Genomic DNA, 23513 nt, shown 5'->3' with positions numbered 1-23513 from the left:
AAAGGTCTTTAAGGGGATTTGTAATGCTTATGTTCGTGATGCCACCTGTGGTTTTCGGTCAGTAGGGACCAACGCTGCTTAAATGGGTTCTCTGGGGTTATGTTATGCAGCAAGATGGTCACGCTTCCCACAGGTGAAGCGGGGTCCCCAGGGCTCCCAAGGTGTATGGCACAGATGGTGTGGTGGATGGTATAGCAAAGAACCAGGACACAGGTTTGCAATCTTTACCTGGTTTACTGATGGTAGCAGTCAGCCTCAGTCCAGGGTACCAAGTGAAGGGTAGCTGTGGTCCAGTCGGCTTGGAGACAATAGAGGATCCCTCTCCCAGGTGAGGTTCGTAAGCCTTTCCTATTTGCACTAGTCGGTGAGATCCCTGCTGCTTGTGGCTTGCTGGCAAGATCCCCTCTCTCCTGTCCTGAGACAGATGTCTATACGATAGGCAGTGCGAGCCGTTTTATAGGGTCTCTATCATGACCCGGGCTCTCAGGTTACTGCTTCACCTCAGACTTGGGGTGGGAAATTAACATACAGTCCTATGCCCTCCGGTTCTGCTAAGTGTCCTAGAATCCCTCTAAAGCCTTGGGCTCCCGGTGCCCGGTTTATGCACTCTGGCTCTGAGGGTGTCCAGTCACCATTCCCCTCTGAGCCCCTTCTCTTCCACTGTGCTCCTTTCCTCTCAAGCTCTACTGCATCCAACCCTTCAGGTTTACTTCTTTCCCTGGAGCTGCAGTTCAATCCTGGCTGCCAGCTCCCCTGTCTGGTCTCTCAGACTTCCTTCTCTCTTCAGTGCCTCTGAACATCTGCCTAGCTCCTCCTCCAGACCAGAACACATATAGCTGGGAGACGCTCCCCTGAATCCGGGTTCAGAGCTCCCCCTTCTGTACTGGATTCGGAATGTGTTGCATGCAGGTGCTTACCTGGTAAAGAGAATCTTCCTTGCCCCCAAGCATGATATCACCCTCACCGAAGAGAAGGCAATATCACTGTAACAACCGGTTACCTGGGGTGTTGCACATGCACCCGTAAATTAGGAAGGCTGTTAATGCTACAGAAATGCCAAACATGTGAACGCTAAATATGGTTTAGGCACACTAAGGGGCTCAAGAGGGAGGGGGCATTTGGATTTGGGAGCTTTTACAGATCCTTTGTATTACCAGTAAGGTGGAAACCCCCTATATTTCCATTGTCAGATAATGGACCTGACTGGGGACTTGCTTTTTGGTGGATTGATTTGAAGCTTTTGTTGGGAACACTTTACATAACATTTGGGATCACATTTATCCAGCGCTCCACACTGAGCACTTACTTTGATGTTTCCATCAAAGTCTTCAAGTGAGGTGATTCAGATGAAATTCCCAAGGGATCCATTCTCTACAATGAGGCAGCAAAGTTACTGTGGACTCCGTCTGGCCACTGTTCAGCGCTGTCCTTCTTTTCAAAGGTGTACAAAACTGTGACAGACCACACTTTTATGCACACATAAAAAGATAGATACTGCCAGACAGCGTGCACAGTGCCTCCATCTGCTTCAGTATAGGGAATCTTCCTCCAGGGGTTCTGTCTGAATCACGTATTTCAGAGATTTACACAGAAACCCCCATGTATGCGCTCAGCACAGAGCGCAAGATAACTGTGAGCCGAGACTTACTGTGATCTTTGGGAGACAGAAAGAACAAATCATCAGCAGGTGAAAAATTGGTTTTAGTAACAGGGTGAAATGAAGGCACCAATTCATTAGCCTCTATTCAGTGTCAATGACTCCATGCTACTTTCACCACCTCTCACACGGATCTTTTCTGGGTGGTGCAATGTCAAAGATACATGTAATACTTTAAAGCAGAAAATAAAATGCCAGCACTCACCTGATTCAATGGTAAATCAGTCCATTTTTATTATCCTTTTTTTCCTGAACAACAACATGTAGTGCAAATAGTGCAGGTGCAGGAGTTTCAAACAATGAAAGTGGTAGACATGACGGACAATGACCATTTTCACACTTGCGCTTCTACAGGTCCATACAGATACAAGCACAGGTATGTACTTAGAACCAACTGAGGGTGTGTAGTGCTCTGGCCGGCGGGTCCTTTGTCCAAGGTACAGGGAGATCTGGTCCCACCTGCCCATAGGCATACCCCTGGTCCCCGTAATCCTTCTCACCCAGTCCACGCTCCTGTGATGCTCCCTTTGGCTGCAGCACCTGTCTGATGTGTCTCCTCCGCTTCCTCACTTCCTGGTTACAGGGGAGCGAGCATAGGGTGCGTGCGCCCCTGTCAAATCATTTAAAGGGCCAGCGCACCTTTTTCCTGAATGTCCTTTTAGCAAATCGCTGGAAGATCTGGGTGTATTTAAGGTCTCCACTTCCTTTGGTATGTGCCTGGGCAACTTTTGTTTTTTCTGCTTAGTTGATGTCCCCAGGTTGCAGATCAGTGCATTCTAATGTGTATGTGTATAATATGTACATTCTAATGTGTATGTGGATAAAGAGTAATATAAAGTGTATAGGTTGGTTCCTAAGGAACACAAATAGAACGAAAACTAAAAAAAGTACAAAATGTATAAAATAGAATTCAATAGAACTGCATAATAGAGAACACTTAGTCTCCAAAGATGATAAAGAGATTACAGAAGCCTTGTTGATTCACCAAGGGTCAGGATCTCCTTCCATAATCTCTTGGATTACTTATCAGCACTCTTCTTGTAAATGCTGCTGTTCGACTGACCGTTTTTCAGAAAGGCTGCTCCCACTAATTTTATCCTGAAAAAATTATATAAGAGACACTAAAGGACAACAAAGCACCTAATAATTCAAGGCTGGAAATGGCAGTCTTACCAGTTGAAGAACAACAAGCGGCTTGATAAATCCTAAAACCTATCGGAGACTTCTCAAGATCATTGAGCAGCGATGCCTATACAAAATAACAAGGTGGCCAGTGAGGGGCAGGCGAACTTCCAGAAAGTGAAGGAAGAATGTAATGTTGTACTGGATGCACTGCACAAGGTATATCATTGTCACATTATTATACTGCATGGTGTTTATTATAATGCTAACATAAGTGTTTTTGTATGTTGTGGCATTTAATTGTTCTTCTCAAGGCTGGCACTTAGCTGTCTTTCAGAAATCAATCTATTTACATCAAATTCTTTTTTAAATTGCACTGTACCTTTATGTCATAGTGTATTTGTTGTGTAGCAGACATTTGCTCAATGTCAGTGCAAGGATATGTGCTGCCTACTGAGTGAGAGGAGACAGATGACCATGCAGTGTAGCTGGACAAGAATAGATACACGGTAGGATTATGTCTCATATGGCATGCTGCTGGTGAAAGCAAAGCTTCTCTAGATTAGATACAAGAGGAAGAAGTGACAGTTACTGTACATTTCTTCAGATAAAAGAAAGAATTAATTAAAACTATTCTATAAAAAGTTACTATATGTTACTTTCAAAGGGAGAAATACATCAAACCTAGCATTCTGTTTGCCAGTCTTGATCCAGTGTCAGTCGGAGTAAGTAAATTAATTAGGAGCCGTTCGACTCTTAATGAATTTGGTTGGAGATGAGCATATCAGGCAAAATTCCAATACACTTGTTCATGTGGATTAAATGCCCTTATTTATGCTCTGAGGTCTCTCCAGACCCCATAGCATAATAAATGTAACGTGGAAAAAAAACTCCTTATACTCGCCTTACTGCTCACCTCTCCACACCTCACAGTCATGAATGCAGAAACTCCAGGCCTCCTCACACTAGGCCATGAGTTCTGGCTCTGATGGGGCCTAGGACAGTTTTGTACAAATGGGCAAAAGGTCATGATGTGCACTATGAACCTGTGAACGCATGCACCGAACCATCTCAGGCCTAATCAGAGCCTGAAATCTCAGCCTATCTGACAAGCCTTAGTGACCATGGCTGTGATAAGAACATGCAAGGAGGACCATACAGATGATGCTGAAGAGCAGAGGGCAGAAGAGGAGAGCAGCATGGAGAGTATAAAGATTTTTTTTTAACATGTCACGTTTATTATGCTCTAGGGTCTAATATACGTTTGCTCATCTCTAAATTTGGTGTATCTTAGCTACCCATGCTCCAGCATTAGAAAATGTAAAGTAAATTTCTACTATAATTAATGCCATTTGTGGTGTATATTTCAGTGAAATTGTTGGGCCATGCTATGGCATTCCTCCTTCCATTCCATCCAGTTTTTAAAAAGTTAGCAGACTTAGCATAAAATACCAAATACACATTTTTTCTCAATTGCACAATAGAAAATACTTGGTGAATTGGCTCCTAAATGTACATGAGGTGAAGAATTATCAACAAATCAAAATCCAGTTGACATTCTTTCATTGCAATATAAAAATTAATTGACTGATTGTCCACTATAACTCCCTCATAGCTAAACAGTCCATCATAACAGATAAAAACGATATACATATATAGCCAGATAGACGACACTGCTGTGGTCAAGTGACAATATTATGTATGGTGACCGCTGCAGGCAATCAGTGGCTACATATCAGCTGCATCCTTTACTCTTCCGGCAGAATAGTTGTCTGCTCTGACAAAGTATTGAAGGCTGCATTATTATATTATTTTATGGATGACAATTTAACTATTAAGAAGGGGTGGTTCTGTAGTAGATAATTAGTAGGTAGATAAATGGTAGGTATAATCTGCTATAATTAGAAAACACCCTTGGAAAGATGGATGGGGCAGTAAACTAAATATAAGTAGTCACACCACAACAAACTATACAAAAAAATAAGTTAACCAGCACATCCAAAGGAAGTGTGATAAATGTCCCAGAGCATACTAGTATGACTTCAAACACATAAAATACAGTAGTTCTCTGGAAGAGCAAAATTATGTGCAAGCACCATAAACACAACTTATGATAAATTACACTAATGAAGTTGCTGCATTCCCGAGTAATTAGTGTTTTAATCCATATGCAAATGAAGAAAGGCAATACATTTCTGATCACCATCCTTAAATCAGAGCTCTGAAATGTCCTATAAGAATAGAACAAAGGCTGTGCACGCCTGCTACCATGCAGTCCCTTCTCTTTGAGATAGTCTGCGATACCTGTATTAATCCAAGTGCAGAGCTTTTGCTTTTCCAGCAGTCCTACAGCAGTTGCGCCCTCCCCCTTCTTTCCGTTTGTTGTTGCTCTAGTTGTACCCAAAAATCTTACTCATTTTTGTCTACTGTTATAAAGTATCTTCTTGGCAATTACAAACCAACGCTGTATTTTGTCTGTTTCTACAGTCAATTGTTAACAGTCAAGGGGTCAACTTTGGCCCCAATTCCAAAAGCTGTTTATCAGAATCCTTGTCTAAGACATTGTCAAAAGTGGCTTTACAACTTTTACACCAGTCCTGGACACCTGCACCAAAACAGGAAAAGCATGGGTGGAATGGGGGCATGGCTTAGGCTGTATGTTTAATTCCTCAAAATCAAGCCACTAAAGTCCCTGATTAGAGTAACATTTCTACCAGTAGAGCAGAGAGAGGTCCGGATCATCAAGACTAGCTTTTACAACCTCAGTCTTAATTAACTGCGGCCTTTGTGTTTACTAGCTAACAGCAATGTATGTACAGTATTATGTTTGATTTAGTAATGCTCAATGGTACACATTCGTTATAATGCAAGAGAATATATTTTCTTTTTATTTACCATACTATTTAACCCTCTTTTTTATGGGAAGGTGGTGGCCTGCTACAGACACTTGGCAATCAATGTTGGTGGATCATCAGACAGCAAACACTTGCGTGATGAATTGAGACGCACAAGGGAAAGGGCACAAGAGCTTGCAGTAAGCAACAGGAATATAATAACTGATGCTCTTCGGGACAAGCAGTTGAGCAAGGAAGATCGACAGCAATTGGAGCGACTATGGGTTCAATTTTCCAGTTGCCTGGAGCTTCTACACAATGATATGTGCAAAGTGTATGACTTGGGCATGGCAGTTCCCCTCTCATCTACCAATCAACCAGCAATGCAGACTGGTGCCACAGGTAAGCAGTGGGCTGTACATCAGCTAGGATTGGAAGTCTACTTACTTTTTAATGCACAGAAATTAAGAGAAAATTATATTTGTAATTAATATTTAGCATTGGGCTTTTTATAAGCTTTTTTCTGTTTTATGCAGAATATGCATAGGTACCTGCAATCTGTATATCTGTGTCTGAAAAAATGACTAGGTATGGAATGGATAAGGCAACTGTTAGGTGGATTCATAACTGGCTTAGTGATTGGACCCAAAGGGTGGTCGTAAATTGCTGCACATCCAGTAGGAAGAATGTCTTAAGTGGGGTACTACAGGGTTCTGTCCTGGGCCCTGTATTGTTCAACATCTTTATCAATGATTTTGATGAAGGAATTTAGGGTAAGTTGAATACATTTGTTGATGACACAAAGCTAGGAGGGATAGCTAATACTAGAAAAGAGAGAGAGAGGATTCAAAAAGATATAAATAAACTGGAGCAGTGGGCAGCAACTAACAGAATGGTTTTTAACAAGAAAAAATGCAAAGTCCTACATCTGGCCAATAAAAATAAAAAAAGCATATACAGAATGGGGGGAATAGGGCTAAGCAACAGCACGTGTGAAAAATACTTGGTTATACTAATAGATCATAAACTGAACATGAGTCAACAGTGTGATGCAGCAGCAAAAAAGGCAAATGCAATTCTGGGATGTACTAACAAGCATACAGTCTAGATCAGGTGAAGTCATTATTGCCCTCTACTCCTCTTGTGTCAGACCTCATCTGGAATACTGTGTCCACTTTTGGGCACATTTTAAAAAAGACATCAACAAACTGAAGCAAGTTCAGAGAAGAGCAACCAGAATGGTGACTGTTGTGCAAACAATGTCCTATGAGGAACGTTTACAGGATTTGGGAATGTTTAGCTTGCAAAAAAGAAGACTGAGGGGAGACTTAATAGCTGTCTACAAATATCTCAAGGGCTGTCACATTGTAGAAGGATCATCTTTATTCTCACTTGCACAAGGAAAGACTAGAAGCAATGGGATGAAACTGAAAGGGAAGAGACGCAGATTAGATATTAGAAAAAACTTTTTGACAGTTAGGGTGATCAATGAGTGGAACAGGCTGCCAGGAGATGTGGAGAGTTCTCCTTCCATGCAAGTCTTCAAACAGAGGCTGGACTGACATCTGTCTGGGATAATTTAGTGAATCCTGCTTTGAGAAGGGGGTTGGACCAGATGACCCAGGAGGTCCCTTCCAACTCTAAAATTCTATGATTCTATGATTTTCCAAGTGTTCATATGCGGAAATAAATACAAAACTAAAAAAAAGTGTAGAGCGAGAAAAAGCACGTAAAATATAATTTATTATGTCTTTAATATTTTAAATATATATTATACTTTTACTGTAGCAAAATTCACTTGCAGCTTTCTCACTGCACATTATCAAGCAAATTCAAAAAGTATGCTGTGACATGAACTATGTGTTCACACTGCCATTTGTCAATATTATTATGCAGTGCTGCTATAAAAATCTCTGTAGTGAAACCTATTAGTCAAAAGCATCTGACTAATGGTCTATGGGTATGTTCACAATTTTTTTTTTCACAGCATTTGTTTCAGGTTTTTTTTCCTGAAAAACAAGGTATTTTATAAAATGACAATACTTTTGCTTTAGTGTAGTGCAGCATGTATCAGACACTGGTTATAGGATTTTATTTTTTTACAAAAACATACTTTAAAACCTTTCTGCTGACAGCTAAGTGTTTGTTTTGGGGTTAATACCCTCTTCACTGGCTGCTTCTGGAACCACCTATTTTGGTCTACCTTATTGTGCATGTATATAGGCACCTACCATTGGTTATCACTGCTCATTGGCTATTGTCTGCATACTATTTCATCTAGTGTGCAGCTGAGTGTATTCTTCTACTATTTTTTCTTTTCCAATATGGCATTAGGAAACTACTGTGTGCCTATAGATACCAGTAGCTATACTGAGGTATGCAATATTGCTTAATATTTTTGAATGCACTGTCTATAACTCCTGCCAAACTTTACCAGGGGGGTGCTGTCATGCACATTGTTTAACTTGGACTGAACCAGGTCATTTGTTATTTTATATCTCTCCTCTCACTGTTATCTCGCCATCTATGCACAAATAATCTATCAGGGTGCCAACCTCCACTGATAGGAAGGGACAGCAGGCAAGCGCAGGGTTACTGTATGAGGACATGTGCACTAGCAGATTCGTTTATATATCTATATTTTTTTCTGTTTTCACTGGGAAGTGGTATTTTTAAGATTATTTGATTAAAATATAATTTTTTAAGGGGACTACATGTTACACGGAAACAAACAGGAAGGAATGGAGTGTGAAGGAACAGGTTGGGACCTGTTCACACAGGAAGAGTACCGCAAGGCTGCGGATAGCAATTGTAGAGCAGCAGGAGATGGAGCAGCAACAGAAGCTAAGCAGAGCGGAACTGCAAGGAATGCGGAGAGGAGGTGCAGCAAGAGATTTCTGCAGCAGCAAAAGCTAAGGAAGCCACAGACAAGGAGACAGAGATAGGACTAAGTTCAGACAAGGTAATGGAACAAGACAAGGAACAAGAACAAAGACACAGGGACCAGGATATTTTGCCTCCTGGAGGGCGGACAACAAGATCAAGGCAAGAACACTGAGAAAAGCCACTAGAGAGGGAGTAAGGCCAGGTTCACATTTCGTTATAGCAGTCCGTTAGACGGACTGTGTTACACCGCAGCATAACCAGAGAGTTCAGGCGCCGCTCCCCTATTCACACAGCCAGGAAGCATGCAGAGAGCAGAGGCACAGAATATGGAGCTGGCAAGAAACAGAAACCACATCATGACCTGGAGCGGTGGGTAAGATAGTGTGAGAGATGAGAGGCCATGCCGTGATGCCAGCAGAGATGTTACAATTATAATACGAAAAAAATATATAAAAGTAAAAAAATACATGTAACATAAAAAACAGATTTAAGCAATGGTAATTTTTTTGATAATTGTCCACAGTTGATGATATTCAGCATGATTTTCTGCACGTTCCTGAAATAAGCAGTCTTGTAGAATTCATGCAAGACAACAGTTAAAGAGGTAAATGAAAGTATATTGGTGGAGTTCTGACACCCGGCCACCCCATTAATCAGCTGACTGCAGATGGCCAGAAGTAAATAGACTAAGAAATACGGAGTTGGGACACCACAGCTCTGTACGCTGTATAGTGGCCATTCTTGGATACTGCAGGACAGCTCCCATTTGCTCCAATGGGAATCACCTCTGGACCTTCAAACGGCTTATTGATGGGAATGCGATACTGATTACTTATACTAAGGAATCCGAATAATCATCAATATCAAAATCCTGGACAACAATTTAATAGCTAGTTGTTATAGTGCCATTGACAGTGAGCAGAAAAGACTGGACATGGCTATATGCCCGAGACACCTGGAGAAGATTCCTTTATATTATTGACAATTTTAATTTTTTTATCTAATATATAAAGCTGAATGTGTGTGTGTATGTATGTGTGTGTGTGTGTGTGTGTGTGTGTGTGTATGTCCGGGATTGGCATCTGAACCGTCGCAGCTACAGCCACAAAATTTTGTATAGTCACACGTCTGGACCCCAAGAGCGACATGGGCTATGTTGTGAGGGGAAATTTTAACCCCACGCTTTCCAATTCACCAAACAAGGCACAACTTGTGAGGCGATTTTGACAGAAATGATATGTTGCACATGATCATATGCATAAAAGAAGCCAAAATTCTGGCACATGTGGCATGTTCCACATTAAGGTATTTTGGACATTTTTTGCAGTCCTCGACAAGGGCATTTAGCTTACTGAAAAGTGGGTGTGACTTCTGGAATGGGGCAACGCTAAAGTTGCACCACAGCAGCACTAAGATTTGGGGGCAAAGTAAGTGAAACAAGAGGTGGTATAAAGGTAGACAAGAGTGTTTAAAGATGCACCAAATGTATTATCCAGCATTAGGTACTGAAATAAATTTGGCACATTTTCAGACTGTCTAATCCAAGTTTATACTCTCTACGTATTAGACAGGATTAGTAAATCAGCCCCAATGTCTCAGGATCATGTCATAGCTTAAACACCAAAAGATTTAGAGGAACACTAAATGCAGAAAAAAATATTCCAGAAGGGAATTGCAATAGGTGAAATCCACTGTGAGAATCTGCAGAATGAACTGACACGCTATAGATTTTAAAAATCCACAAAGCAGGTCAGTTTTTACAGGGAAATTATCTGAGGCGGGCGGTTGAGAGTTTTTTTGCTGCTGTAATCCATTGTGGATTTTCCTGTTCTTAAATATGGATGGGCAATCTTCAGCAAATCCACCACAAGTGAACAAGCCCTTATTTCTCTTTCTTTTGCTCCTACTTTATGCAATACTAGCTGAAGAGCCCGGCGTTGCCTGGGCATAGTAAATATCTGTGGTTAGTTATAGCACCTCACTTCTCTTATTTTCCCATCACGCCTCTCATTTTCCCCATCACATCTTTCATTTTCCTCCTCACTCCTCTTATTTTCCCCCTCACTCCTCTCATTCCCCCCTAACACTTGTCATTTCGACCTCACATCTGTCATTTTCCGATCACTCCACTATTTTCCCTCACTCCTCTCATTTTGCACTCACACCTTTTCATTTTCACCTCACACCTCTCATTTTCACCTCAGTATACACATGTTTGTCATCTCCCTTATATATAGTATACACCTGTATGTCATCTCCTGTATTTAGTATATACCTGTATGTCATCTCCCCTGTATCAGCCTTAAATTGCTGACGCAGGAGTGCTATCCCGCATCCACTAAGGGTATTAAGTCTACATGTCCACCAGCAAGACGCAGATGCGCCGCTGTTACCCCTCTACAAGGCTTTATCCAGAACTGGCAAATCCATTAAACCACATACAACTTACCAACAATTTAAGGCTGATACGCTGGCACCTGCAAAAAAGGTTGTCTCCAGTGACATACCAACTATCTATTTAAATCGCAAACAGCAGCAAGACGCTGATGCACCGCTGCTATTCCTCAACAAGGTCACACTCAGAGAAAAATCAACTATTTGGCCATACTTGGTATTAAAGAGACTGCACCTGCCCCTTGACACTACAGGGACAACACCCTCTTTACCATAAGAGCCACTCATAAATCCTGGATTAAGTGCGACTTTAGAATAAGACCCGGGAGGGTCGAAACGTCAATCACATTGAGTCGCTTGTACAATTGTTCAATAAGTGCCTACTATTTGATCTGTCACATTTGATTGATTTCTGTTTTTCACTTGAATAAACTAGCAAGTTTCAAAAAATCCTTTTGTTTCTAAGATATTCCAGACAGGGAGTGCGGTGGATTTCAATAATATTGTTATTAGACCTTACGGTCTGTCTCACCAGCACCCCGATCTAAATTTAGAGTGCAGGCCAAATTAGATATATTTATGCTCTCAGGGTCCAGACGTGTGACTGTGCAAAATTTTGTGGCTGTAGCTGAGACGCCTCCAACACTTTTCCTTTCACTTTTTCCCCATTATGTTGATAGGGGCAAAATTGTTTGGTGAATTGGAAAGCGCGGGGTTAAAATTTCACCTCACAACATAGCATATGATGCTCTCGGTGTCCAGACGTGTGACTGTGCAAAATTTTGTTGCTGTAGCTGCGACGCCTCCAACACTTTTCCTTTCACTTTTTTCCCCATTATGTTGATAGGGGCAAAATTGTTTGGTGAATTGGAAAGCGCGGGGTTAAAATTTCACCTCACAACATAGCCTATGACTCTCTCAGGGTCCAGATGTGTGACTGTGCAAAATTTTGTGGCTGTAGCTGCGACGCCTCCAACACTTTTCCTTTCACTTTTTTCCCCATTATGTAGATAGGGGCAAAATTGTTTGGTGAATTGGAACGCGCGGGGTTAAAGTTTCACCTCACAACATAGCCTATGACGCTCTCGGGGTCCAGACGTGTGACTGTGCAAAATTTTGTGGCTGTAGCTGCGACGGTGCAGATGCCAATCCCGGACATACACACACACACACACACACACACATACATACATTCAGCTTTATATATTAGATTTATATTTTTTTATATGTTGTGACAGGGTCACTGCCACCGTACATGAGGGGAGACATGTGTCGCAAAGGTTGCTATCCTGCGTGATGTGAAAGCCACAAGTTTTCCTCGAGCATGATATGTACTGAGAGCAATCCTACTCACCGAGACGCCTACTCACCATAGCTCCACCTTCATTGTTTGACTGGAGGGAGTTAAATGTCCGGCCAGTTTTTTTCTCTGTCTGTATTGTTTGGAGGAAAGGAGCCTCCAGACTGAAGGTCCTGCAAGAGCTGCCATATGTGTGGCCCCAGAAGGCAGGAGCCATACTGGGAATGACTTTATATGGACTTTTTATTTTCATTTCAGCCATAGAGGCTGCTTTCTGTTACTAGTTTGGGCTGTATGGTTTATGAAGCAATAAACCACCCAGAGACTTTAACCAAACGTGTTCCTGTGTCTACCTTGGGGAGCAGCTAAGTGAGCCAACCTTCCACAATGTATAAAAGGAAGTATTCCCAGTGGTAGCTTATTTTCATTTAAAATTATAACATATGCCTGGAAGGTTACTTATGAATAGAAAACAATAACTTCTAATGAATAATAGATAGATATAAACCACTCTGGTTTGTTCATATAATCAGTAAATGGGCTACAGAAGCCTGGAGGACTCAAGAAGGTATGGAATTAATTATTCATTTAAATGTTATCATCCAGCAATTGACCCTCTGCTTCAATAGATGCCAACTGCTCAAATGGGTTCATGTTGGTGAATAGACTACAGAAGCCTGCAAGACTCAAGAATGTAAAGAAAGCATTGTTCTTTTGATTGTGAGCACAGTTATAGTGTGAGGCAAGGCCAGGGCCGTAGTCATGGCTGAGAGCATATGCAATAGCAGGGGTGGATTAAGGGTAGCCAGGGCCCCGGGCTGTTCAGACATTGTGGGCCCCCCGGTCATGTGACGGGGGAGGGTCATGTGACGGGAGGGGTCATGTGACCCGGGGGGGTCATGTGACGGGGAATAATATCACATACAAGGAACAAATACCGCTACACCATGTCAAGAGCACATATTACCACCACTTGGTGACCAAATAGCATATACAAGGGACAAATACCACAACACCATTTCCAGACCACATATTACCGCCACATAGTGACTGAATACTACAATACTGACAGTAATAAAAAAAATAAAACAACAAAATACTATCACCATAACTGGCAGTATTCACAGGAGATCTGTACCTAGTATGCAGTGTCTGTGTAGAGGTTATACAGCGATCACTGGCGACATTATACACAGGAGCTCTGTATATGGTTTACAGCAGGGGTGTCAAACTGCATTCCTCGAGGGCCGCAAACAGGTCATGTTTTCAGGATTTCCTTGTATTGCACAGGTGATAATTTAATCACCTGCACAGAATGATTCCAGCACCTTGTGCAATACAAAGGAAATCTTGAAAACACTCATTGTCTGTCTGAGCTGAGGCCCTCGAGGAATGCAGTTTGACACCCCTGGTTTACAGTGTATAGTGTCAGTGTATAGATAACACTGACTCACCAGCGACGTCTCTAGGTGAAGTCCTTCATCTGTCATGAAGCACAGACCGCCATCATTTATTCCAGCCAGGGCTTGTTTGTTGTTTCTGCAGGAAATAACACAGTTATCTCGAGCTCCGCTTGCAGAACACATTACTTAATTTTTCCCAATTTCAACATTACACCACATGAAGAAAAAAAGGCGATATAGTGTCACTCTGCACAGTAACAGGACCACCCCCCATTTAAAACAGTATACTCAAAAAATAAAATAAATACATCACTGCAGTAATAATATCCCTTAATTAGCCCCTATGGAAATAATATTCCCCATCCTGGCCCCCGTGTATCTCATTCCTGGCTCCTGCAATATGTTCTCGCATCCTGCCCTCTTGAGTATCCATTCTACCCCATATGATTTCCCCATCCTGCCCCATCCATCTCCATCCTGTCCCATGACAGTGTGTTCAACAATCTGCCCCAGTGTGTCCAGCATATTACCCCCAGTGTGTCTAGCATATTACCTCCACACAGTGTATCCAGCAATCTGCCCCAGTATGTCCAGCATTGCCCCCAGTGTGTCCTGTCCAGCAATATGCCCCAGTATGTCCAATTGTCCAGCATTGCCCACAGTTTGTCCAGCAATCTGCCCCAGTGTGTCCAGCAATCATCTGCCCCAGTCCCCAGACCGTGTCCTCCAGCATTGCCCCAGTGTCTCCTGCATTGCCCCAGTGTGTCCAGCAATCATCTGCCCCAGTCCCCAGACTGTGTCCTCCCTCCAGCATCATTGCCCCAGTGTGTCCAGCAATCATCTGCCCCAGTCCCCAGACTGTGTCCTCCAGTATTGCCCCAGTGTCTCCTGCATTGCAGTGTGTCCAGCAATCATCTGCCCCAGTCCCCAGACTGTGTCCTCCAGCTTTGCCCCAGTGTCTCCTGCATTGCCCCAGTGTGTCCAGCAATCATCTGCCCCAGTCCCCAGACTGTGTCCTCCAGCATTGCCCCAGTGTCTCCTGCATTGCCCCAGTGTGTCCAGCAATCATCTGCCCCAGTCCGCAGACTGTGTCCTCCCTCCAGCATCATTGCCCCAGTGTGTCCAGCAATCAACTGCCCCAGTCCCCAGACTGTGTCCTCCAGCATCATTGCCCCAGTATGTCCAGCAATCATCTGCCCCAGTCCCCAGACTGTGTCCTCCAGCATCATTGCCCCAGTGTGTCCAGCAATCATCTGCCCCAGTCCCCAGACTGTGTCCTCCAGCATTGCCCCAGTGTCTCCTGCATTGCCCCAGTGTGTCTGTCCAGCAATCATCTGCCCCGGGCCAGTCCCCAGACTGTGTCCTCCAGCATCATTGCCCCAGTGTGTCCAGCAATCATCTGCCCCAGTCCCCAGACTGTGTCCTCCAGCATTGCCCCCCCTCGTGTCTCCTGCATTGCCCCAGTGTGTCCAGCAAATGCAATCATTTGCCCCAGTCCCCAGACTGTGTCCTCCTCCAGCATCATTGCCCCAGTGTGTCCAGAAATCAGACTGCCCCAGACTGTGTCCTGCTCCCAGGCCCAGCATTGCCCCCAGTGTGTACACAGACTGTGTCCTCCAGCATTACCCCCCGTGTCTCCTGCATTGCCCCAGTGTGTCCAGCAAATGCAATCATTTGCCCCAGTCCCCAGACTGTGTCCTCCTCCAGCATCATTGCCCCAGTGTGTTCAGAAATCAGACTGCCCCAGACTGTGTCCTGCTCCCAGGCCCAGCATTGCCCCCAGTGTGTACACAGACTGTGTCCTCCAGCATTACCCCCCGTGTCTCCTGCATTGCCCCAGTGTGTCCAGCAAATGCAATCATTTGCCCCAGTCCCCAGACTGTGTCCTCCTCCAGCATCATTGCCCCAGTGTGTTCAGAAATCAGACTGCCCCAGACTGTGTCCTGCTCCCAGGCCCAGCATTGCCCCCAGTGTGTACACAGACTGTGTCCTCCAGCATTGCCCCCCCAGTGTCTCCTGCATTGCCCCAGTGTGTCCAGCAAATGCAATCATTTGCCCTAGTCCCCAGACTGTGTCCTCCAGCATTGCCCCCCCCAGTGTCTCCTGCATTGCCCCAGTGTGTCCAGCAAATGCAATCATTTGCCCCAGTCCCCAGACTGTGTCCTCCTCCAGCATCATTGCCCCAGTGTGTCCAGAAATCAGACTGCCCCAGAGACTGTGTCCTGCTCCCAGGCCCAGCATTGCCCCCAGTGTGTACAGCAATCTTCCCCACCAGCCCCAGTGTCCGACACTCCTCCGCTCCACCGTTAGGTTATAAAAAAAAAAAAAATTCTCCTCACCTTACCAGCGATCCAGGCGGTGAGCTCTCTCCAGCAGCGCGCACTCGCCAGCGACTGATTATGACATCAGACGCCGGCGACGTGTGCGCTGCGCGGCGCCTGCGACCGACTTCGGTGCGCCCGCACGGCAATAGGAAACCGCCGCAGGCAGCGCCGGTAGGGGCCCGGTGAGCAGATGAGACGGGGCCCGATGCGGGCCCCCTCTCTCTGCCCACCGGGTCCGGGGGGGCCTCCGGCACGGCAGTGACGGCACGGCAGGGGCACGGCCGCACACGGCACATGAATCAGGAGGTAATAACGCCGCGGCACCACCAGTCTGACAGGGGCGGCTGGTGGGTGCCTGTGCCATTGTGTCCCTGACTCTCTGGACTCTGCACTGTGTAGTATGATGGCGGTGGCCGGCGGGCAATCTGTGCGGTAGCCCAGGGCCCCCCCACACCACTGGGCCCTGGGCTACCGCCCAGATTGACCCTTTTATAATCCGCCCCTGTGCATTAGCGTGCGCTGGTCTCCCATCACATGAATATAGTGTCCCCACTGCAACACACCTTCAGCTTCATTTTCTGCACCATCAGGGTCGCATCGGGCTGGCTGGAGTTCCACTGCTGCCATTGTTCCATTTAAAGACACAGAGTCCGTTTCAAACTACAAAGGCAAAACTTCACTCTCACGTTTTCACAGCACATACATTTTCATTACAGCATCAACAACAGACTCTGCATTACACATTTCTTCCTCTTTCCCTGTACTCCTTTCCATGTCACACAGCACGTGCCTGGGACGAACCGTATCATACGGTTCCTCAGCATCCTCCCTGTTCAGACTCTCTGCGCTTGGGTGTTCCCTCAGCCATTTTGCCCTGGATCTGAGGGCATCAGCCCCTGCGATGATCTGCCACATGGTGAGCGACCTGCCTTTCGTTACTGCTGTGACTTCTCCTACAGCTCTAATTCTTACAAACACTATCACTGCTGTTCTGTGGCTGATCTGGCCTGCTGACCCTGGATGTCTGGGCTTCTCCCTTGGGAACATTTTGTGGTCACTGTGCGGTCCCGGGCATTAAGCCTGTGGGACTGTCTGGGCACTCAGGCCCTCCTGGACCTGTAAAAGTTGCACCCTCGCATTCACCTGCCGACTTCCAGCAAATGTTTGTAACCATTGGATGGTGAATAAAGGACTTTGATTTCACTGCAACTGGGTGAGTGCCGCATCTCTTTTTTGTTACTCTACGTTGACACTCCATTTGCTATATGATGCTGAGCACCTGATTCCAGTAGCTGAATACAGCCAGAGTTGGAGGTCAATACGGAACTAATCCCATGCTCCTTGGGTTTGCCTATTACCTGGTGCCAGTCATTCTGTTTACTGTTGGAGGAACTTACTAACACTATCACTGCTGCTGTTCTGTGGCTGATCTGGCCTGCTGGCCCTGGATGTCTGGGCTTCTCCCTTGGGAACATTTTGTGGTCACTGTGCGGTTCCGGGCACCGTAGGGACTTTCTGGGCACTCAGGCCATCTTGAGCTGTTCAGCTCCCAGGATTCACTAAACTCAAAACAGGAAGCTCTCTATCTTGTCCCACAGTGGCCCCTCCTATATTAATTATCTACTATATAGAACACCCATCCCATAGTATGTACACTATAATGCCCCATCTAGTGGCCAGAAATGAACACTGTGCTTTCTCTATAATAAAACAATCTTACAATGTGCAGAAGCAGCTAGAATTATATACACTTGTCACATATAACATAATATACACAGTACTAGACGAATACAGTATTAAAACATCACATTTAACCGAAATGTAATTAAAAGGGTAGGGGCGCGCATCAGTCCTTGTAACCCCTTACAATACCACAATGTAGATCTCACAGCCCTGGACTACTTGGACATTTTCCCGCAGGAACCATTCCTCTGGAGTACCTTTCTACCTGGATGCTTCTACATTTGACCGATATAAAGAAAGGAAAAAAGGTGGTAAGTATATTGTTATGCTGAAAAGAATGACAGCTTAAAGAATATTAGTATATATTATACATTAAACGTGTTCTATCACGTCATTTGATTCATTTGGATATAAGCTTTGTAGTCACTAAAAGGTGCATGACATTATTATTATTTATTATTATAGCGCCATTTATTCCATGGTGCTTTACATGTGAGGAGGGGTATACATAATAAAAACAAGTACAATGACATCTCATAAAATATTATTTTTATTGAATTTAATAATTAAAAAAGAAAAATGCCATACATACGAAGACAGAGTAACCCTATAGAAGACCACACGAAATGTGAAGTAATATAGTGTCAGTTATTACATATACTAGGTATGTATATGTTCTAAGGTCTAGGTTGTAAATGACCAATACTAATTAATATCAGACTGATTAAGCCATATTGGCAGAGCAAAAATGCAGATAAGGACTTACATTACAAAGAGCTACTATAACGTGGTCCTGATGTCCCAACGCATGTTTCATCCAAGTGAGGCGCCATGCACCTTTTTGTTTTTCTTGGTGGTATCTTTAGTTTATATATCCAGTAGGATTCTTTGGAATTTAAGATTTTTCTTCTATTAATTGTTGAAATGGGAATCTGTTTTAAGGGTGTGACCTGAACTGAATTAAAGTTTTTATTGTGTTTAAGGGTTCATACCCATCAGTGTTAATAAAATCGGTCTGCTGTTGTTTCTGAAAAGTCGTACACGTGTGCGATTTTCATGCGAGTACAATACAATTTTTGTCACCTACCATCCATCTGACATCCATGTGTATGAAATCCATATGCAATTCAATTTTAACATTAGCATTTACATACAGTAATTTTTTATGTCATTTAAAGCTAGTTTTCAAAGTAAATATTTTTCAATAGATAGATATAAATATGTGAGTGAGCTATATAATTAGTACAGTGCGTGTGTAGCTTACTGTAAATGTATTTAATTAATAAATCAATAAATTACAGGAAAAAATGGCATTGGATCCCTCAAAATTTTAATAACCAACAAAGGGAAAGCGGACAACTGAGGGCAGATGTTTATAGTCTGGGAAGGGTATAATACACATGGCTCTTCCCAGGCTATTAATATTAGCTTACACAGGGCTGCCACTAGAAATTTCGGGGCCCCATACTGGCAAAATTTTCGGGGCCCCCTTGAGACTCCGCCCAGGCTCCACCCCAGCCCCGCCTCCAGGCTCCACCCCTCGAACTGTCCACAGTCCCACCGCTCTCTCTTGGAAAAACTCCACTTCTCACCAATCACACATTAACAGTTCCCATCACCAGATCACACATATAGCAGGCAGCTTTTGTTTTGGCCAAAAGATTTTTTAAGCCGCCACCATAACACGGTAGACACTTTTGGTCGGGCCCTACTCTGCTGTAACCTATTAAATATTTGTTAAAATATGCAATGCAATTTAGGTATATTTTTATTTATTTTTCAATTTTTAAAATGGCCAATAATATCACATAGAAGGAACAAATACCACAACACCATGACCAGAGGACATATTACCACCACAGTGATCGAATAATATCACATACAAGGAACAAATACCACAACACCATGACCAGACCACATATTACCACCACAGTGATCGAATAATATCACATACAAGGAACAAATACCACAACACCATGTCCAGACCACATATTACCACCACATAGTGACTGAATACTACAATTCTGATCAGTAATTTTTAAAAAAGCACCATACTATCACCATAAGTGCCATTATACACAGGAGATCTGTACTTAGTATGCAGTGTCTGTGTACAGATAATATAGTGATCACTAGTGAAATTATACACAGGAGCTCTGTATACAGTGTATAGTGTCAGTGTATAGGTAACACACTGACTCACCAGTGACGTCTCTAGGTGAAGTCCTTCATCTTTCATCCAGCACAGACCGCCATCATTTCATCCAGCCAGGACTTCTCTCTGCAGGAAATAACACAGTTATCTCGAGCTCCGCTTGCAGAACACATTACTTAATTTTTCACAACTTCTACATTACACCACATGAAGAAGGCGACATAGTATCACTCTATACAGTAACAGGACCGCCCCCCATTTAAAACAGTATACTCAAAAAATAAAATAAATACATCACTGCAGTAATAATATCCCTAAATTAGCCCCTATGGTATTAATAATATCACCCAGCCTGGCCCCGTGTGTCTCATTCCTGGCGTCAGCCAGATATTCTCCCATCCTGCCCTCATGAGTATCCATTCTGCCCCATATGATCTCCTTATCCTGCCCCATATGATCGCCCCATGTGATCTCTCCATCCTGCCCCATCTGTCTCCATCATATCCATCCTGCCCCATGATCCTGCACGATCTGTCTCCAATTCTGCCCCCAGTGTCTCCAATCATGCCCCATGTCTCCATTCTGCCCCCTATGTCTCCAACCATGCCCCCATGTCTGCAATCCTGACACTTGTCTCCAATCATGCCCCCTGTGTCTCCATTCTGCCCCATCTGTCTCCAATCCTGCCCCATCTGTCTCCAGTCATGCCCCCATGTCTTTCATCCTGCCCCGTGTCTCCAATCATGCCCCGTATCTCCATTCTGCCCCGTGTCTCGCATTCTGCCTCTGGGTCTCACAGTCTGCCCCTGTGTCCAGCATTCTGCACCTGTCACTGTGTCCAGCATTCTGCCCCTGTCACTGTGTCCAGCATTTCTGCCCCACTGTGTCCAGCATTCTGCCCCAATGTCCAGCATTCTGCCCCTGTCACTGTGTCCAGCATTTCTGCCCCTGTCTCCAGCATTCTGCCTCACTGTGTGTCCAGCATTCTGCCCCACTGTGTGTCCAGCATTCTGCCCCACTGTGTGTCCAGCATTCTGCCCCACTGTGTGTCCAGCATTCTGCCCCACTGTGTGTCCAGCATTCTGCCCCACTGTGTGTCCAGCATTCTGCCCCACTGTGTGTCCAGCATTCTGCCCCACTGTGTGTCCAGCATTCTGCCCCACTGTGTCCAGCATTTCTGCCCCTGTGTCCAGCATTTCTGCCCCTGTGTCCAGCATTTCTGCCCCTGTGTGTCCAGCATTCTGCCCCACTGTGTACAGCATTCTGCCCCACTGTGTGTCCAGCATTTCTGCCCCTGTGTGTGTCCACCATTCTGTCCCACTGTGTCCAGCATTTCTGCCCCTGTGTCCAGCATTTTTGCCCCACTGTGTCCAGCATTTCTGCCCCACTGTGTCCAGCATTTTTGCCCCACTGTGTCCAGCATTTCTGCCCCACTGTGTCCAGCATTTCTGCCCCTGTGTGTCCAGCATTCTGCCCCACTGTGTCCAGCATTCTGCCCCACTGTGTGTCCAGCATTTCTGCCCCTGTCTCCAGCATTCTGCCCCACTGTGTGTCCAGCATTCTGCCCCACTATGTGTCCAGCATTCTGCCCCACTGTGTGTCCAGCATTCTGCCCCACTGTGTGTCCAGCATTCTGCCCCACTGTGTGTCCAGCATTCTGCCCCACTGTGTGTCCAGCATTCTGCCCCACTGTGTCCAGCATTTCTGCCCCTGTGTCCAGCATTTCTGCCCCTGTGTCCAGCATTTCTGCCCCTGTGTGTCCAGCATTCTGCCCCACTGTGTCCAGCATTCTGCCCCACTGTGTGTCCAGCATTTCTGCCCCTGTGTGTGTCCACCATTCTGTCCCACTGTGTCCAGCATTTCTGCCCCTGTGTCCAGCATTTTTGCCCCACTGTGTCCAGCATTTCTGCCCCACTGTGTCCAGCATTTCTGCCCCTGTGTGTCCAGCATTCTGCCCCACTGTGTCCAGCATTCTGCCCCACTGTGTGTCCAGCATTTCTGCCCCTGTGTGTGTCCACCATTCTGTCCCACTGTGTCCAGCATTTCTGCCCCTGTGTCCAGCATTTCTGCCCCACTGTGTCCAGCATTTCTGCCCCACTGTGTCCAGCATCCTGCCCCCATTGTGTCCAGCATCCTGCCTCACTGTGTCCAGCATTTCTGCCCCACTGTGTCCAGCATTTCTGCCCCACTGTGTCCAACATTTCTGCCCCACTGTGTCCAGCATTTCTGCCCCACTGTGTCCAGCATTTCTGCCCCACTGTGTCCAGCATTTCTGCCCCACTGTGTCCAGCATTCTGCCCCAGTGTCCAGCATTCTGCCCCACTGTGTCCAGCATTTCTGCCCCTGTGTCCACCATTCTGTCCCACTGTGTCCAGCATTTCTGCCCCACTGTGTCCAGCATTTCTGCCCCACTGTGTCCAGCATTTCTGCCCCACTGTGTCCAGCATTTCTGCCCCACTGTGTCCAGCATTTCTGCCCCACTGTGTCCAGCATTTCTGCCCCTGTGTGTCCACATTTCTGCCCCACTGTGTCCAGCATTCTGCCCCACTGTGTCCACCATTCTGCCCCACTGTGTCCGGCATTTCTGCCCCTGTGTCACTGTGTCCAGCATTCTGCCCCACTGTGTCCACCATTCTGCCCCTGTGTGTCCACCATTCTGCCCCTGTGTGTCCACCATTCTGTCCCACTGTGTCCAGCATTTCTGCCCCACTGTGTCCAGCATTTCTGCCCCACTGTGTCCAGCATTCTGCCCCACTGTGTCCACCATTTTGCCCCACTGTGTCCGGCATTTCTGCCCCTGTGTGTCCAGCATTCTGCCCCACTGTGTCCACCATTCTGCCCCTGTGTGTCCACCATTCTGCCCCTGTGTGTCCACCATTCTGCCCCACTGTGTCCAGCATTTCTGCCCCACTGTGTCCAGCATTTCTGCCCCTGTGTGTCCACCATTCTGCCCCACTGTGTCCACCATTCTGCCCCACTGTGTCCAGCATTTCTGCCCCACTGTGTCCGGCATTTCTGCCCCTGTGTGTCCAGCATTTCTGCCCCTGTGTGTCCATCATCCTGCCCCCCGGGCCCCCCTGGATCGCAGCAGCTCTCAAAGAAAAAAAAAAAACACAACTTCTTACCTGGCCAAGCTTTAGCGCCGGGTGAAGCTCCCTCTCCAGGCTTCACACAGACGCACTCGCCGCCGGGCCCGGCGGCTGACAATGACGTCAGACGCCGGCGACGCCGGCGAGTGCGCACTGCGGCCCTATTCAGCCGCCAGCCTCAGACTGGCTGGCGGCTGTTAACTATTGACGTGCGGGCGCGGGCCCGCACGTCAATAGTGTGCCGCTGCCGCAGCGCCTGCAGGGGGGGCCCGGTGACCAGATGAGACGGGGCCCGATGCGGGCCCCCTCTGCTCACCGGGCCCCATACGCCAGTCACGGCTGTCATGCCCTGACGGCGGCCCTGAGCTTACAGCAGTATACTTAGCCTTTACTGGTTATTAATCCCTTTCTGCCATCGGACGGGATAGTACCTCCGATGGCAGAACTCCCGCTTTGATGTGGGCTCCGGCGGTGAGATTGAATCAAAGCCGGGACATGTCAGCTGTTTTGAACAGCTGACATGTGAATGCAATAGGCGCGGGCAGAATCGTGATCCGCCCGTGCCTATTAACTAGTTAAATGCCGCTGTTAAACACTGACAGCGGCATTTAACAAGCGCTTCCAGCCATCTGGCTGGAAATGGGCGCACTGGTGACCCCTGTCACG

The 23513-nt window shown here is 45.7% G+C and overlaps 1 protein-coding gene across 1 annotated transcript in view; it reads left to right on the top strand.

The window, feature by feature from the left end:
- Positions 1-2688: 2688 nt before the first annotated feature.
- The window catches only part of LOC138641392 (regulator of G-protein signaling 9-binding protein B-like), a 42657-nt gene continuing 21832 nt past the window's right edge, over positions 2689-23513 (top strand). Inside the window, exons 1-2 of the mRNA XM_069728932.1 lie at positions 2689-2998; positions 5706-6015. Coding sequence (XP_069585033.1) covers positions 2903-2998; positions 5706-6015 — 406 coding nt within the window. The 5' untranslated portion in view covers positions 2689-2902. The remainder of the gene's footprint in view (positions 2999-5705; positions 6016-23513) is intronic.

This window comes from Ranitomeya imitator, chromosome 6 (assembly GCF_032444005.1).
Source record: "Ranitomeya imitator isolate aRanImi1 chromosome 6, aRanImi1.pri, whole genome shotgun sequence".
NCBI classification, from domain to species: Eukaryota; Metazoa; Chordata; class Amphibia; order Anura; family Dendrobatidae; genus Ranitomeya; species Ranitomeya imitator.
Note: the sequence above shows the minus strand (reverse complement) of the source record. Positions and strands in the feature narration are given on the sequence as shown.